The sequence below is a fragment of the Macrobrachium nipponense genome, chromosome 1 (genome assembly GCF_015104395.2).
Source record: "Macrobrachium nipponense isolate FS-2020 chromosome 1, ASM1510439v2, whole genome shotgun sequence".
Classification (NCBI taxonomy): Eukaryota; Metazoa; Arthropoda; class Malacostraca; order Decapoda; family Palaemonidae; genus Macrobrachium; species Macrobrachium nipponense.
The window spans coordinates 140,882,845-140,902,462 of NC_087200.1; the positions used below are offsets into that span (position 1 = coordinate 140,882,845).

The window sequence follows — 19,618 nt, forward strand, 5'->3', positions numbered from 1 at the left end:
ACCTCAAGGGCCTAAAGGAACAATACTCCGTCTAAGCTTGATCAACAGAAATACTCGAGTTCATTTAGACTATCACTACCTACCTAAACTTCTAACATCCTAACGATAACAAGCTGGCTACAAAACTAAGTTACTGCAACGACAGGACCCAGAGAGTAACCTTTCTCTGAAGAAACTGAAAAACCCTAAGGTTGAGTGTTGTGAAAAATCCACACAGACTCTCAAATAACTGCCTACACGATCGCAGACACCGAAAAATTCCTCCCGAAAGCCGAAGGGTATCCATCCGCAATACCTTGCGCCCTTGGACACGAAGCCCCAAATAGAAAGCTCCAAAAGCGATGAAGAACTCATCGCAAGAAGAAACTGACTGCACTTTGGAAAAAGGAACTAGGTGGGCACCTAGGGGAAAACAAATAAGATTCTTGGACGAGGTAAAAGTTCCTCAGTATGTGACAAAGAAAACTGAGCTCGAACCGGACACAGTATGAAGACGACCACACGAAATTGACCATCGAGAAGACAACTTGTTTCTAAAAGACCGTTGCCGAGCGCAAGTGGCACTCTCAACAGAACCCTCTCATGGATGTCCGAAAGTGCAGAGGCAGATGATTTAACAAGAAGAAGGCCTCCTCTTCTTGACAAGAACATAGTACAGCCCACCGAAATTAGTCTGTTATGTGAACCCCATCAAAACCTAAGTGAAGAGGTTGTCAAACATTCCAGGTTCTGAGAAACACCCCTCAACTCTCACAACATCCACATAAGACTATGATGAATTCCTGAACAAGTTGTACTCGACTGCGCAATCCCGCAAACCGCCCCACAGCCCCCACCCCCCCCCCACCCCTCCCCCCCAACCACGATGACGTAACACTTGTCCGACCACTGTCCACCCCCTCACAAGAGCCAACCATCTCCAGTTCCGCAATTCGTGTGAGAACAAAATACATACTATGACATAACCCTGAGTTAATCTCTCTTGACTGCGCATACCCTCCCTACCCAGTGATGTTAACGTTACACCTGAGCTGGATATACATTGGCGATGCACGACCACCTCTACAAGTAAATAAAACACTGTTGCGCCAAACGTACACAACCAAGACGATGACATAACCTTGAGCCAGCCTCTCTCATCTGCGAAAACCCCGCACCACCCAGTGACTATGACATGACACCTGGCCGACTACAACGGGTGAGCAAGGCCCCAAAAGCGTTGAGGTCGCAAAACGCGATCCAACTAACGCCGGTTACACCAATAGTAAATAGGACGGAAGTCTGGAGCTGAAGCTACATTGATCAAATGTGGGAGGAAGTACACCCTGAAACCCAGAAAACAAAGCCAAACCCAAATTGAAATGCCTTGAAGGATTAATGGAACCTATTCATAGGAAAAAGCTGAGAAAGGAGAGAAACAAGAAGATGCCACACTTGGAGTAACCACCGGAGCACCTAATGCTGACGTTGTGCTGGTGGAGAAAACCAACTTGTGCCACACACACAGGGTGCCTCTAAGACAGGCTACGAACCGCGGAACCAATGGGAACTGAAGAAGGAAATTACCAGCTACCTTAACGAAGGAGGACATGAACACGTTGCTAATGATGGTGAAAGCGAACTGACAACTTCCATAGCCCCAGTAATAACTGCGGTAGGCACAATATATGTCTCAAAGCATAAAATGAGAACTGAAGGAAGGTTACCAGCTACTCTATGAAAGGAGAGGCTGAGGACACAAACTATACTGACACAGTCAACGATGGCGAAGACGAATCGCCGACTTCCGTAGACCCCGCAAGAACTACGGCGGGCAATTACATCTCAAACCCAGTACAGGAATATAAAATACGGAGTACGGACACTCCGCAACCCCCTTTGAGCATCGAGACCAGCAGTCTAAGAACTACGGGATCCGTGGAAGGTGCTAAGAATACAGCCCCGCCAAAATTACTTCCCTCAACCCCAGAGAGAGAGAGAGAGAGAGAGAGAGAGAGAGAGAGAGAGAGAGAGCAGGTGGAGAAAACCAATTTGTGCCGCGCGCACACACACATGGTGCCTCTAAGACAGGCTACGAACTGCAGAACCAATGGGAACTGAAGAAGGAAATTACCAGCTACCCTAACGAAAGGAGGACATGAACACGTTACTAATGATGGTGCAAGCGAACTGACAACTTCCGTAGCCCCAGCAATAACTGCGGTAGGCACAATATATATGTCTCAAAGCATAAAATGAGAACTGAAGGTAGATTACCAGCTACTCTATGAAAGGAGAGGCTGAGGACACAAAGTATAATGACAAAGTCAACGATGGTGAAGACGAATCGCCAACTTCCGTAGACCCCGCAAGAACTACGGCGGGCAATTACATCTCAAACCCACTACAGGAAGATAAAATACGGAGTGCGGACACTCCGAAACTGCCTTTGAGCATCGAGACCAGCAGCCTGAGAACTAAGGGATCCGTGGAAGGTGCTAAGAACACAGCCCCGCCAAAATTACTTCCCTCAACCCCAGAGAGAGAGAGAGAGAGAGAGAGAGAGAGAGAGAGAGAGAGAGAGAGAGAGAGAGAGAGAGAGAGAGTTTGAAATCCCCAAATTTCAGGATGAAACGGTGAAAAAACTGTTTGCTCTGGTGTGTTAGTGGCAAAGAAACAGGATGAAAGAGAGAATGACCCAATAAAGAAGACTGTGTAAAGACATTGGATAAGTTTTAGGAGAAATAGGTAAAGAAAGGAACTAGACAGACTCTCTTCCCCATGATAACCTTGGCAAACCTCATTAAAAACTCAGGAAAATTCCTCAAGACGTGATCGTGAATACAGTCCGTATTCAAACTGTACTGTAATTCGTCTAACGATAAATCGATTTTACGATGGGGTTAGTAATGAAATCGACACTACTACATTTTGAAATGCGTTTCTATATCTCGCGTGCAGCTGGCGCAGGCAGCCGCATGCAGTCAGGCAGCGAGATGTTTCCAATACCCAATTTTGGCCAAACGCCAAGTATTGGGACTAAGAGGTCATTCAGCGCTGAAAAGGAAATTGACAGTAAAAGGTGTAACACGAGGAAAAACCTCTCAGTTGCACTAAGAATCAAGTGTTAGATAGAAAGTAAGATGGAAAAAAAAGAATATGAAAGGAGGATAGTAAATGGAAGGAAACAGGAGAGAGAGAGAGAGAGAGAGAGAGAGAGAGAGAGAGAGAGAGAGAGAGAGACCAAATTACAATCATCTAACTTCTCCACTTCCATAATTTTACACCATCCTCTAAGTTAATAAGTATTATCTTAACGATATATACGTATATAACTGCGTACAACCATGAACAACTGAATGAGACACTTTGTTTGCTAATACGATGGAATCCTTGCAACATCTGATATTGTATTCAAACCACGTATGACAGTAAACACTAACAGTATTTATGTTATAAATGTAGCTGAAGCTGTTAACCCTTAAACGCCGAAGTGGTATTTTAAAAATTGTCTCCCGTATGCCGGGCCCCCGGCCGTTCAACGAGTGAGCGAAGCGAAAAATAAGCGGGAAAAAATGTATTTTTTTTTTAAATCACAGCACGCTTAGTTTTCAAGATTAAGAGTTCATTTTTGGCTCCTTTTTTTGCCATTGCCTTAAGTTTCGTATGCAACCATCAGAAATGAAAAAAAATATCATTACCATATATAAATATTGGGATAAATGACAGCGCAAAAAAAAATGTCATATATAATTGTATACAAATCGCGCTGTGAGCAAAACGGTTAAAGCTAACGAGTTAATTTTTTTCGTTGTATTGTACACTAAATTGCGATCTTTTTGGTATATAACACATTGTAAAACGATCAAGGCAACACAGACAAAATATTATCACAAAATGATGCATGAATTCGTACCATGCGGACATAAAAAAAACCTATTTTCAAAAATTCACCATAAATCAAAATATTGTGCTAGAGACTTCCTATTTGTTGCAAAATTAAGGTAATTGATTGAATATTACTAGACTGTAAGTGCTGCAGCTTACAATTGCAGTTTTCTACCATTTTGGTAGAGTTAAATTTGACCGAAGGACGAATTTTTCTATTTATCGTTATATGAAAATATTTCAAAACATAAAAGCTACAACCACAGGTTGTTTTTAGTTGTATTCTACATTAAATTGCACACATTTTCATACATAAAACTTTATGTAACGGCTAATTTAAAATGGTGCAAACATTACGACAATCTGACAAAAAAATTTATTGTTTTTTTCGGAAGAGTTACCGTGCGGACGTAAGGAAAAAGTTTATTTCATAAATTCACCATAAATCAAAATATTGTGCTAGTGACTTCCAATTTGTTGCAAAATAAAGGTAAATGATTGAATATTACTAGAATGTAATAGTTTTAGCTTACAATTGCGTTTTTCGACCATTTCGGTCGAGTCAAAGTTGACCGAAGGTTGAAATTTTGGGACTTATCGTTATTTATAAGAAATTATTTCAAAACTGATAAAAGCTACAACCATGGGTTGTTTTTAGTTGTGTTCTACATGAAATTGCACACATTTTCATATATAAAACTTCATGTAATGGCTAATCTAAAATGGTGCAAACATTACAACAATTGGACGAAAAAATTTCTGATTTTTTTCGGAAGAGCTACCGCGAGTTTTCGGAAGAGCTACCGTGAGGACGTAAGGAAAATTTTTTATTTTTTCATAAATTCACCATAAATAGAAATATTGTGCTAGAGACTTCCAATTTGTTGCAAAATAAAGGTAAATGATTGAATATTACTAGAATGTAAGAGTTTTAGCTTACAATTGCGTTTTTTTACCATTTTGGTAGAGTTAAAGTTGACCCCTTATCATTATTTATTTGAGAATATTTCAAAACTGATAAAAGCTACAACCATGTGTAGTTTTTAGTTGTATCCTACATGAAATTGCGCACATTTTCATGTATAAAACTTTAAGTAACGGCTAATTTAAAATGGTGCAAACATCATGACAATCAGACAAAAAAATTTCTGATTTTTTTCGGAAGTTACACCGCGCGGACGTAAGGAAATGTTTTTTTTTTTCATAAATTCACCATAAATCGAAATATTGTGCTAGAGACTTCCTATTTGTTGCAAAATAAAGGTAAATGATTGAATATTACTAGAATGTAAGAGTTTTAGCTTACAATTGCATTTTTTTAACCATTTTGGTCAAGTCAAAGTTGGCCAAAGGTTGATATTTTGGGACTTATCGTTATCTATATGAAAATATTTCAAAATTGATAAAAGCTACAATCATGGGTTGTTTTTAGTTGTATTCTACATGAAATTGCACACATTTCCATATATAAAACTTTATGTAACGGCTAATTTAAAATGGTGCGAACATTACGACAATCGGATGAAAAAATGTATGATTTTTTCGGAAGAGTTACCGCGCGGACGTAAGGAAAAAGTTTTTTTCATAAATTCACCATGAATCGAAATTTATGGTGAAAAATGAAGGTAAATGATTGAATATTACTAGAAAATAAGTTTTAGCTTACAATTGCATTTTTCGACCACTTCGGTAGAGTCAAAGTTGACCGAAGGTTGAAATTTTGGCACATCATTATTTATATGAAAATATTTCAAAACTGATAAAAGCTACAACCATGAGTTGTTTTTTGTTGTATTCTACATGAAATTGCCACCACATTTTCATTATTATAATACTCCATGTAACGGCTAATATAAAATGGTGCAAAAATGATGTCAAAGTGAGAAGAAAGATATTCGCACTTGCACCCCTGGATAACGATTGTAAACAAAACAACGCCTTGATCCGTGAGCTCCCAGCATCCCCCAAGGCGCGTGATTCAAAAGTTTTCGCCTAGTAGGCCTATAACTATCTTTCCGCGAATTTTTTAAAAACTTTTTTATATCGACGTACCATACGTCCAATCGGCACCCAACAGACAATTATATTGACGTTTAATACATCCAATCGGCGTTAAAGGGTTAATATATGGTTAAAAATAGCATGCAGAAAATATTCATCAAAACACTGTGACTACACTTTCCTCACTTGTTTCCAAACCTGCAATGACCCTCTGGTGGATTGTGAGGAGGAAAACATACGTATATATAGTTTTGAGTCAGTGACTTTGGGTTAACCCAATTCAATAAAGGATCTTGTGTAATTACACACAAGGACCACCACCTCTTTCAAAATGTAGCATCAACCCTCAAACAAACATCCTATACATACAGTGGATCCCCCGTATTCCTGTTCTCCGGATTCGTGGACTCGCACATTTGCAGATTTCTCTCGGGAATGTTTCCCTGCATTATTCGTGAAAAATATGCATATTCGCGGTATTTTTCTATGAGAAATATCCACAAATCCCTGGGTTTTTTTATCAACTTCCTCATAAAATGCACTTTTTGTGATAAAATATTAAAAAAACCAAGTATAAAAATTTCAGTGGGTTTTTCTTGAGTTTTAACTAACAAAATAGGCTGTTTTCAGCGTTTTTAAAGGGGTTCCAACTATTTGCTGGTTCTAACTATTCACGGGGGGGTCTGGTATGCATCCCCCCCGAATACGGGGGGACCACTGTATACAGAAGCACCTCAACTTCTTAAAAGTTTGGGTATCTGGCTTTTTGCAACAGAATATTTTCTAGAATTTTATAACAGCAAATCCACAAAGTTCCTAATCTATACTAATACTTTATACAGTGTCTGGTCAATTAGTCGTCGGTTAATTTGCCCCGGTCAATTCATCGTTGGGCAATTCGTCCCCAAGTCAATTCGTCGCATCTTCATACTCACGTGCCTAGATAGGCTAAAGTGACAGCTTTAAGAAGGAAAAGTAAACATTGAAAATATGCTTGAACCGTTAATTGTTGATGATTACTTAAAAGGAAATGCTTACTTAAGGCTCTGAAAGTACTAGTTACCCTTATTATTTCTTCTTCTTTTTTAAGATAACTTTTTTGTTTGTCAACTGTAATGGGTTGGTAAAAAGTTTTTTCACTTAACTATTTAAATAACTTAGCCTTTTCAAGCTTATAAATATACATACTACTCTATATATAAAACTCAAATGAGTTTAAAGCTTTCTGAAATTTTTTTAGTGGTGTATAGATATATTGTCACTTGCAAATAGTAGCATTTGTCTTACATCTATTCCGCTTTCATACTATAGAAATTTTTCATCAATGTCAAGGTAAGAATATTTACTTGGAATGAAGAACCCAACATTTGTAAGTGGGGTGGCAGGATAACTGGAATCAACTTGCCTCCAACATCTGATATTCCTATTAAGCTGTTCAAACCGAGGTATTTACGACAATGTACAGTCATATAACTCTTCAACTTCACTAGCGATATTTGAGCGAGGTGCATTCCGAGATGAAATTGACTTTTCTTTAACATTCAAGACCGCGATCCTTGCATTTACCTCTGCAGCAGTTGAAACTTTATTATGAATCCCAAACTTCTTAAGCTCTATATAGTTTTCATCTGTATGAAGTCTTGCCTTGCACGCACGGTTTTCACACCTTCAGTAAATCTTTAGTCCATCAGCATTCTCCTTATTTTTTATGTATATATATACTAATTCTCTTGATCGACCACTTTGTATTTTCCTTTCTCTGAAGTTATAATCTTGCAGGTAGCCATACTGATGGATGGGCTTATTCTGTAGAACTAATTCGATCGAGTAAAACTTTTTATTTTGAACTGTCCAGAACTGTAGAATAATCTAAAAGTGTCCAAAGACAATTTTAGTCCTAAAGTAATAGTTCCACACTTTCTTTCAAAAATTGGATTTAAAAGAGAGAGGTAATGAAGAAGAAAAACAAATAAAACTGTTGAACGACCATTTTTATTCCAAAGTGTCTTATTTCCGTATTTTGGGGACGAATTGCCCAACGACGAATTGACTTGAAGACGAATTGACCATACACGAATTGACTGGGATAAATTAACCAACGACAAATTGTCCTAGCCCCCTTTATACTTGACATTTAATTTAAGAAATTTATTTAAAAATCAATCACATCCAAAATGGTAGCATGGAAAAATAAGCAGTGTCATGTAGTTGAGAAGTACAGATTTTGAGGTGTTACCATTTGACTGACAGATAATGCTACACTTTACAGTCCTGTAATTGTAACAACCTCAGCAATAAGTAAGTCCAACAAATACCTTAATAATTACAATAAACCTTAAAAGCAATGACAGTATAAATGTAAAAAAACAAGTAGAAAATCATGAATTTTTATAACGCAAATTTCCCTTAAGAGGAAAGAGTTAACTGGGGATAATTATTTTAGCATACATCTTCATGTTTAATAATTTATTTCTAAAAGAAGCAATGTTTATAAGAAACAGAAAACCAGTACATATATATATCATAGAGGATTATAATAGGTCAGGGTTGAAGGAAAGGTTATCCGCAATCTGTATGACACCATCAAGAAATGGAAATATGTCAAGGATTAAGGCAACTGAATTCCCCTTTTGACATACTTTGGTGATTTGACCATACACATCAAGGGAGGGGCTGCTTACCCCAAAAAAACTGCAGAAAAACTCAGTAAAAACTGCTATGGCAAAGTTTACGCTCTAAAGTAGTGTTTACTACTAAGTGTTGTGGCAGCCTAAGCACTATTATATATGAAACTATAGTTATATGTTCACAATAAAACTTTGATATTTTTTATTGTACTTGATTTTCACCCATATTTACTACTAGGAAAAGAAAATATAAATGATCACTACTTGCCTGGAAAAACTACCGTAACTATTCTTGTCATCTACTTAAGTAATACAACAGTACAGCACTCAGCCAATCACTCTATTCAAAGTGTTCCTATCAAAAAGTAACTTTACCAAAAAATTTTTACATCAAAGTAAGAGTTGAAAAGATATGAGGGAAGAGACAAAACAATGGATTAAAAGCAAAAGGAAGGGCCAAAAATATGATCTGGAGGCAAAATATAAGGAGCATTGCATAAATGCAACCCTCATACATACACACTATTTTCTGAAAATGATTTCCCGTGAAAACAATTTGAAGGCAACATATAAAGAGGATTGTATAAATGCAACCGTCATACAAACACACAATTTTAAGAAAATGATTTTGCGTGAAAAGAATTTGGAAAATTGTAAATAAATACATACTTACCTTGGCATATATACAAGGTGCAGATAAATGCAGATTTCCTTTCTTCCATGCATTGTCTCGATATGCCTGTTCTCTATGTTCTGCAGTAAAATAATCCCCTCTGTCAACAGCACGAAAAATGCGTTCTACTAGAGGAGTTTTTATGTAACTTGCAGCCTTCAGGTTGTCCACCAAATCATCATTGTCAACTCCAGCACTAACTGCTCCTCCCATCTTTAGTTAGGTAATTTAAAGTTTTACAAATGCAAAAATACTTTTAAATGTATCACTTCAGAAGTCTCCCTATACAATCATTTGACCAATTTACAATATTCTTCTTGGCACACTAGTGTACTGAACTAGTTGAACTACAATCTAATTTTGAGCAAAAAATTTGGCAATAAAGTCAATTCTACCAAATGCTCATGGAGCAATCAAGTGCTCTTTCCTCCTCCCAAAGTTGACTTTGATTTTAAAGGCTTTTCTTCATCAGCTTTACAACCCATCCTGAAAGAAAGAACCAAAGATTAACTTGCTGGTAAAGCTAGGCTTTAAATTTATACGGATTAAAACAGTATGCTGTACAGCCAACAGCACATTTGCAATAAGCCTTCAGTTAAATATTCCATTGTTTATGTGAAAGCAAAATGTTTATTTAATAAAAGTCCATCTGTTTACATGAGCCTTTCTGTGTGGTTAACAAACCAAAGAGACAGAACAAGGAAAAGACAAAAAAGAAGTAGTAGTAACTATCTTCCAGGAGGTGTAGTAAATGCTACAAGCATTTACTTTGCAAGGGAGTTTTGTCTGTATCAGAGGCTAAGAAACCCAATTAAAGGGTTTTGCAAAGTCTCACAAGGGACTTTCTATGTCAAGAGACAGGGAAAGTGGGATTTGGATGACCATGATTTGGTATAGATGCATGCCCTGCCTTACCTGTCAGAGCCGCAGTCCTAGTTTTGACACTGCAATAAATTTTTTTTGTGGTACCAATTTTTCATGGAAATCAAGGACTCATGTTGATGTGTCAATTATTCATGTGCCAAAACCACTCCTGCTACCACTGCCTCAAGCATTCATCTAGTAATACTGCTTTTCAGAGTGTTTTCTAATATCATTTTACTTGTCTGCAGCAATAAGGACACATCTTGTAACCCTACTGATGTGGTACCACACTGGTACATCATTCCAGTGCTGTTTGCACTTGCCATAAGACTAAAGGGGCTAGGCGGAGAGCTCTCTCTAAAATGACAAATTTTTAAATCAATTTGTATTTTTCAGAGCTAACAACCTTTCAGTCTTAACAATACGTATAAGAATTTTTCCAAGCGCAGCTGTAACCAGTTATTACAATCAGAGATTGTAAGCAAGGAATCTGTGAGATCTGGCAACGGCTGCGGGGGGGGGGGGGCGTACGAGGTGAAAAGCTGGTCGCGACCCACATAGCCCCATGACCCTCGGTCCCCTTTTTCCTAACCGCCTTAAAGAGTAGATGCTTACGCTTTGCTCTCCTTCCAAGCTGGTTGTTTTTTGGGCCCGTGTTCTGTTCTTTCAGTGTGTGTGTGTGTTATTGGGTTAAGGCTTCCTTCGAGTCTTCACAACTTTGCTAGCATATGTGCCCGCCTGGGATGTTGTGCCTGGCCTACAGCTCAGTGGAAGTTATTTTATAAGAAGAGGGAGCATCGTAGTTTCGACTTCTTCCTTCTTGGAGGGGTTTTCTTCGCCTCTTTAGGACAATTTTGCTGCTCCTGCCTTCTTCATTTGATGCTAATTCTGGTGTTCATGTGTCTCCTTCCTTTCTTCAACTAATTCATCAATGAAGTATCGGGAGTGCCACAGGCTGATGTTATGTATAATGTAGCTCCCTCTCCCTCGTGTTCCAGTTTTCGTCCCGGAGGTGAGGAGGCTTCCCTTCCTCATCACATTCATTTATTCCAGATTTGGAGTCATCCAAAATGGTGGCGGTTTGGACGTCGCTTGGGCTACAGGGTTCACCCTCCTTGGAATGTTTATCTCATTTTATGGAGGGGCGTACGCCCCGCCAAAGTTCCCGCTGTTCTCCCACCTCCACCTGGCCTCATCTACGCTGGATCTTGCGGGTGGCCACCTTATGGGTTAGCTCCACCAGTGAGGCCATCGACTAGCTCTGGTCTTAAGGAGGTCATGATGTCACTCCCAGCTTCCACTCGTTCCATGACATCAGTGGTAGCAGCCGCTCATCTTCCCGCCACTATGATGTCATCCTTCCAGCTATGACGTTATCGTCCTCGCTTGCTAAGCTGTCCGATGCTTTGCTTCAGGCAGTCTTCAAGAGGCTGGACTCTGTTTTGGAGAGGAAGGTTCTCTGCTTTTGCTACAAAGGAGACAATTAAATGGAAAGTCTCTTCTCCTCCTCCTGCCGCTAAAAGATCTTTTGCATCAGTAAAATAATTCTGTGGTTTCATAAAAATGATATTGATGATACAATAAAGTTTGTTCATACTTACCTGGCAGATATATATATAGCAATATTCTTCGAAGTCCGACAGAATTTCAAAACTCCCGGCAAACGCAGTGGTCTGGACCAGGTGGTTAGTACCCATTCCCCGCCGCTGGGAGGCGATATCAGGAACCATTCCCATTTTCTATTCAGATTTTCTAGTGCCACTGTCCCCTAAGGGGAGGTGGGGGGTGGGACTTGATTTATATATCTGACAGGTAAGTATGAACAAACTTTATTGTATCATAATATCATTTGTTCATGAAACTTACACCTGTCAGATATATATATAGCTGAATCCCACCATTGGAGGAGGGAAGGGACAGAATAGAATGATTTAGGAAACAAATTGCATGCAGATGATTGACATCTTGGTTTCCTTGACCTGTTTAGCATAGCTGACTTCGTGATTACTGTCACCCAAGTCTGCTTCTGCTTTACTAGAGTCTCCAGCAAGGTAGTGACCTATGTAGCTGGTGAGTTTCTAGATGATCTGTCAATGGGGGCGTGACCACAATGTGACTAGACCAATATTGACCATACTATGAGGGCAAAAAAGCAAAACCACCACCTGACCTAGCCTAACAAAAGTTAACCCCACTTAACTTTAGGCTAATGAAAGGGAAGTCCGCCTTAGGCAGCCGACCCCACAACCATAAACCAAAACAACAAAATTAAAAGCTCACCTACCCACTTTCTATAGGATAGGATGAGCATTACTTTCCACCCCCAAGATAGTATCCGCAAAAATGTATGGTCCTAGCGAGCAGCAGTTCTCATATGTCGTCTTTCACATCCCGCAGGTAATGTGAAGCGAACACAGAGTTGCTTCGCCAAAAGGTGGCACTCAAGATGTCACTGAGTGCCATGCTCTTTTGAAATTCCACGGAGGTCGCAACCGCTCTCACTTCGTGAGCATTAACTTTCAAAAGTCTAAGATCACCATCTCGACAGGACAAATGAGGCCTCCTTGATGGTGCTCCTCAGAAAGAACGCTTTGACATCGGTAAGTCTGGTCTCTTGACTGAACACCACATTGTCCGGACGGACCTCGACACTGTTTAGTCCTTTTCCAAATAAAACTTGAGGAGCCCTGACAGGGCACAGGACTCTCTCAGGTTCTTGTCCAATAATCTCTGCTAACCCTTTGATGTCGAAGCTCTTGGGCCAAGGGTTTGGACGGATTTTCATTCTTCGCTAAGAATGAAGGGTTAAAGAACATACTGCAATATGTCCTCTAAAGCCCACATGTTTACTTATGGCTTGAATTTCACTAACCCTCTTTGCCGTAGCCAGAGCGGTTAGGAAAATAGTTTTTGTTCATGACAACTTACCTGTCAGATATATATATAGCTGTATTCTCCGAAGTCCGACGGAATTCAAAACTCCGGCAACGCAGTGGTCGGCCAGGTGGTTAGTACCCATTCCCGCCGCTGGGAGGCGGGTGTCAGGAACCTTCCCATTTTCTATTCAGTTTTATTTTTTCTCTGTGCGCCGGTCGGTAAACAACTGTTACAGACCTCCGCTAGGATTTTGGAAACTCTTTGTTCACTTGAGTATTTGATTGTCTCTTGGTTTTTTAAACTTGGCTCGGTGGATTGGCATGAGCGATTGTGGTTTTTCTTTGGATTTGGTTTTGGATTTCTCTAATATGTCTGGATCTTCTGCAACTAGTTTTAGGGTGTGTACTGTGCTAGAGTGTAAGGTGAGGCTACTGAAAGCTTCGGAGGATCCTCATACAGTATGCACGAAATGTAGAGATCCATTTGTTGTTTGAGAATGATATAGGTGTAAAGAGTGTGAAAGGTTGACCGAAAATGAATGGAAGACTTATGATTCGTATGTTCGTAAGCTTGAAAGGGATAGAATCAGAAGATCTTCCTCCAGAAGTGCTTCTGTGAAAAGTAAGGGTAGTAATTCGCATTCTAACCTTCCTGTAGAGGTTGTTACATCTAACCCTGTGTATTTGCCTTCGGGCAATGAAGTTATTGCTTCAGAAGGTATTGCCCTTTCTTCCATCACGGAGTCGATTCGTGCACTAGAATCGAAAGTGAGTGCATTGAAGACCACAGTGAAGTGTAGTGGAAACATTAGTGCCCCTAGTGTAGTGGGGAGGGGGCGTCAGATCGGTCCCATAGTGCCTCTAGGAATATACCTCTGTCGGACTCCCAGGACTCAGGGAATGGACATGTCGAAAACCGAAGGAGGGCTACGGGAAATTCCCACCGGTTCTGGCGTCCCTTCAGCAGATACCTGTGGACGCTTCCCAGGCTGCCGAAGCGTGTGATCGAGCACGGATATTGAAGGGAAAGTGCTTTTCGTCCTCTGAGGCGTCCTCTCCTTACGGGGATGGGAGCTTTCTGAGGGCCTCACGAGGAGAACGAGTTTGACACTAGGTGCCGCACATGCGCCAGCGTCTTTCTGTCCTCTTAGGAGAGGTTTTAAGGAAGTGGACGCTTCACGTCCTACTTCTCGTCCTGTTCTTTCATCATCACCCGAACACTTCGAAGAATTGACGCCTAAGAAGAGAGGCAGGACGTCTTCTGATGAGGACACTTTTGAGAACTATCATCGTCTTAAGAGTTCAAAGGAAGAAGAGGGCTCCAACTCGCCCTTCTTCGCATATGATGAGTCCTTCTCCTGAACGTGGAACTTCACCGTCTAATGAAACTCGTATGCATTGCGTCAACGATTGTCGGCTTTCTTCGCAAGGGGGTGAAGAAAAGAGCCCCAAAGACGTATAAAGGAGCTTTTGTCTTCCTGTTAGAGATCGAACAACCCTTGTTGGCTTCGCCTCGTTCCTTAGCCTCCCCTTCGTCGTCCTCTTCTGGATCCTTATTAACTGCAGCTGGGGGCAATCCTATAGTTTAGGATCCAAATTCACTGCATTATTTAAAGTCAAGATCAACACACAGATTTATCAAATATTTATCGAATCATGGAAAACAATAAAAAATTTTAAAGTTTATAGAAAACAAAGGGAATAAACAAAAATGATATTGTTATGATACAATAAAGTTTTATACATAAACTTACCTGGCAGATATATACTTAGCTATTGACTCCGTCGTGCTGACAGAATTTCGAATTTCGCGCACACGCTACAGGTAGGTCAGGTGATCAACCGCGCTGCCGCTGGGTGGCAGAATAGGAACCAGTCCCCGTTTTCCATCATATTTTTTCTAAACCATCTGTCTCCTGAGGGGAGGATGGGTGGGCAATTAATTGTATATATCTGCCAGGTAAGTATGTATAAAACTTTATTGTATCATAACAATATCATTTTTATACATTCAACTTACCTGTCAGATATATATACTTAGACTGATTCACACCATTGGAGGAGGGTAAAAGACAGCTAATAACTGATTTAAACAGAAATCACAACATTCGTTGTAGGTAATAATTAAATAAAACCTTGGTTCTACCTGTTTAGACTGAAGACTTCATGATTAATAACCAGGAGTCTGCTTAGTCTCAAGAGCCTCAGCGAGAAATTGATCTATTGCTAAGAGTTCTTGTAGGTCTGCCAAAGGGGTCTTATCCACTTACTTGGCCGATCCTATTAAGGGCTATGTCAAAGGGTTTCAAATCCACTTATGTATATGACAAGTACCTTTTTTCTAAGGAGCACAATAGCCGATCCCGATCACCTTAACTAACACCATGTTATTTCTAAGATTGCAAGGAATCATCCCCTAAACCCTTGCAAACAACCAAAAAACTCAAACACAATTATCTCACACATCACTTAATTACGCACAATATAAATTCAAAATTTAAATTTTTTTTGTACAACCCCGGCTTTAGACCCATTCAAGGCCTCCTACTGGCAGAAGCAACGGCCGCCTGTGCGACGTCAAGTACTCATGCCAGCAGAAAACCTTGATACTGTCTCAAAAGGGAGGTTCATGCACGATTTTTAGACAAAGCCTTTAGTACAACTCCGCTTATAAGGCACATTCGCAGTTCCTTACTGACAAGGGTAACGGCCACCTGTGCGACAACTAGCACCCTTATCCGTAGTAAACCAAAACCTGCCTCAAGGAAAGGGAAGATTTACGTACGATCAAAGACAGTCTCCTATAGTATAGCCCATCCTGTAAGATAAACTCACAGTTTCTTACTTAACCAAGGCAACGGCCGCCTATGCGACATCCAGCCGTCATGTAGAAGAAACTTAGAGCCTAACTCAAAGGTAGGGTTTTTCATAAATAAATTTTAATCTTTTCAGTTAAGGATCGTATGCGTCCCTATTCCCAGCACTGTATCCGCAGCACACGAGGACCCAAAAGAGAAGCACTTTTCATAGGTAATCCTAACATCTTTAAGATATTGAGATGCGAATACCGAATTGCATCTCCATAGGTCGCATTAATAATATCCTTCATAGACATATTCTTCTGGAAAGATAATGACGTTGCCACAGCTCTTACCTCATGAGCTTTTACTCGCAGTGACTTATAGGAATCGTCTGCAACATACACTGTGAGCTTCCGTAATCACACTTCTAACAAAATATTACAACGCATTTTTGGACATTGGCCTTTTCGTATCCCGCACTGCGTACCATAAACTTTGTTTACATGCCCGCAGCTCTTCTTTCTTTTTAAGATAGAACTTAAGAGCTCTAACTGGGCATAAAGTTCTTTCAATTTCGTCTCCACCAAAGTTGAAAGACTTTCACTTCAAAACTCCTTGGCCAAGGTTTCGAATGGGTTTTCATTTTTTGCTAAAAATAAAGTTTGGAAAGCACAGATAGCCGCGTCTCTTTTAAAACCCACTCGAGAATCTAGGGCTGGATTTCACCGATTCTCTTAGTGGTAGCTAAGGTTATTAGGGGACAATACACTTTCTCATAATCTCTGAACGAGGCACGGTCAGGAGGTTCAAACTTTTCTGACGAGAGGAACTTGAGTACTACATCCAGTTCCAGCTTGAGGAACTGAGGATATAGATTTAGAGGTTTCAAACGATCTTATTAAATCGTGTAAATCTTTATCTTCTGCCAAATTCATCCTCTATTTCTAAAAACTGCCGAGAGCATGCTTCGGTATCCTCTTATGGAGACCGAAGATGAGCTTCCTCTCTCAGAAATAACAGAAAATCTGCTATATTGGTCACAGAGGTATCGGAGGAGGACAGTTTATTCTTCCTACACCATCTTCTGACACATCCCACTTCGATTGGTATACCCGAATGGTTGACGATCTTCGGGCCCTCGCAATTGCTTTCGAAGCTTTGCTTGAAAAGCCTCTCGCTCTGACCAATCTTTCGATAGTCGAAAGGCAGTCAGAGCGAGAGCGGGGAGGTTTTGATGGTACCTCTCGAAGTGGGGTTGTTTGAGAAGATCTATCCTGTTTGGAAGAGATCTTGGGTAGTCTACTGTCCATTCCTGTACCTCTGTGAACCAATCTCGGGATGGCCAAAACGGGGCAATGAGTGTTAGTCTCACTCCCTGTTGATGCTACGAATTTTTTCATCACTACTCCTACCTCCAACTTGAATGGAGGGAAGGCGTAAGCGTCGAGTCCCGACCACTCCAGTAGCATGGCATCCACTGCTATCGCTCTCAGGTCTTCGACTGAGGAGCAGAAGTTGTCTATCCTTTTTGAAAGGAATGTCACAGACAAATCTATCTGTGGCCTTCCCCACAGGTTCCACAGACTTTGACAAACTTGCTCGTGTAAAGTCCACTCCGTGGGGAGAACTTGGTTTGTTCTGCTGAGCCTGTCTGCTCTCACATTCTTTTCTCCTTTCACAAACCTGGTTAGGAATGTGATGTTTCCTCTCCTCCGTCCATGACAGCAGCCGGTCCCTCGTTATCTCGTAAAGGTTGAGAACGAATACGTCCGCCCCCCTTGTTAATATTAAGCCAACGCCGTGGTATTGTCTGCGTGACTTGGATCACTTGATTCTTTACTTCTGATTCGAAGAATTTCAGAGCCAGGAACACTGCATATAGTTCTTTGGCGTTTATATGCCAGTCCTTCTGTTCTCTCTCCCATCTGCCCAACACTTCTTTTGCCCCTAGAGTCGCTCCCCATCCCGTCTCTGAAGCGTCTGAGAACAAGGTTAGGTTTGGGCTCGCCGAACCTCTAGAAACACTCCCTCGTTCTTTTTTAGCGGAAGCAGCCACCACTTCAGGTGTTTCTTCGCTTTTAATGTTACAGGAAAAGTGTCCGACAGACGTCCCTTCTTCCAAGTCCACGATTGTTTAGGAAGAAATTGTAGTGGTCGAAGATGAGGTCTTCCTAGGGACACAAATTGTTCTAGGGAAGAAGAGTACCTATAAGGCTTAGCTACTCTCTGGCTGAACTCTTCTCTTTCATTAGAAAGGACAAAGTCCCGACAGGGGATCATCTGCGATTTCTCGAGATTCACGAGTAGTCCTAATGAATTCGTCAAATCGAGTGTCTTCCGTAGATCCTCCAAACATTGTTTCTGGGATTTTGCTCTTATTAGCCAGTCGTCTAGATAAAGAGAGACGTTTATACCCTCCAGATGTAGCCACCTGGCCACGTTCCGCATCAGGTACGTGAATACCTGTGGAGCGGTGGAGAGGCCGAAGCACAAGGCCCTGAACTGAAAGACCTTTCCTTGATCACGAACCTTAGATACTTCTTCGACGATGGGTGAATAGGAACATGAAAATAGGCATCCTGTAGGTCTAGAGAGACATCCAGTCTCCCTTCGCAGGGCTGAAAAGCACAGAGGCAGAAGTCTCCATCGAGAACTTTTTCTTTTCTACATAACGATTCAGGGAGCTCACATCCAAGACTGGTCACCATCCCCCCGATGCTTTTGGTACTAAAAATGATATTGTTATGATATAATAAAGTTTTATACATACTTACCTGGCAGATATATACATAGCTATTTACTCCGTCGTCCGACAGAAATTCGAATTTCGCGGCGCCGCGGCAGGTAGGTCAGGTGATCTACCAACCGCCCCGCCGCTGGGTGGCGGGAATAGGAACCATACCCGTTTTCTAATTCATATTTTTTCTTCCAGCTGTCTCCTGAGGGGAGGCTGGGTGGGCCATTTAATTGTATATATCTGCCAGGTAAGTATGTATAAAACTTTATTGTATCATAACAATATCATTTTTATAACATTCAACTTGACCTGTCAGAGATATACATAGCTGATTCACACCATTGGTGGAGGGTAAAAGACAGCTATTACTGAATAGACAGGTAACAACATACGTTGTAGGTAATAAATAAATAAACCTTGTTCCTATGTGTTTAGACGAAGGGTCGACTTCCTAGCTATTGCTAGTAGTCTGCTTCGTCTCAAGAGCCTCAGCAGGATGTGACCTATGGCTAAGAGTTCTTGTAGATCTGTCATGGGGTCTTATCCACTTACTTGACAGAATCTAGTGGTCATTTGTCAATGGGGTCTTATCCACTTACATGACAATACACCAATGCCTATTGGCATAATTTAAGGAGCACACACCGATCCCGATCACCTGATCCTAACACGAGGGTTTTGTGCTTAATTTAAAAAGAGGCTATCCCCAAACTCATTTCAATAACCCCAGAAAATAATACACTTATGTTAAAAATAAAAATAAAAAAAAATAAAAAAATAAAAAAACAAAAAATTTTAATTCACTAGTTAAGGTCAGTGTCGGCTCCCTATCCCAGCAACGCATCCGTGGACACGTATAACAAAGAGAGAAGGATCTCTCATAGGCCCACTTGATCTCCTTCGTGAAAGAGAGTCAACACAGAGTTCATCTCCCGTTATACAGCTAATATGACTCTCACGACATATTGTTATGGAAAGAACAAGAATTGTTAAAAGCTCGCACTTCAAGCGCTTTTAATTCTTAGCTGTTTGAAGGAAACGTCAAGTTACTCAAGAAGTGCTTTAGAGATTCCACTCTTCCAAAGAAGACCAGGGCTTTCTTTGCAACAGATCTCTTCTAGATGAAGCCCAGAGCCTGGCTTGCGCCTGACTGGCGCCTCGCGCCTGCCTGG

At 40.7% G+C, this 19,618-nt stretch overlaps 1 protein-coding gene across 2 annotated transcripts in view; it reads right to left on the reverse strand.

The window, feature by feature from the left end:
• Positions 1–19,618, reverse strand: part of LOC135219690 (protein-L-isoaspartate O-methyltransferase domain-containing protein 1-like) — a 221,826-nt gene that overhangs the window by 86,766 nt on the left and 115,442 nt on the right. The window contains exon 1 of one of the 2 annotated variants that reach the window (XM_064256649.1): positions 9,169–9,654. The exons of the other annotated variant lie outside the window; for it this stretch is intronic. Within the exon in view, the coding sequence (XP_064112719.1) occupies positions 9,169–9,381 (213 nt within the window). The 5' untranslated portion in view covers positions 9,382–9,654. Of the gene's footprint in view, positions 1–9,168; positions 9,655–19,618 lie in introns of those variants that run through there. 2 annotated transcript variants of the gene reach the window in all.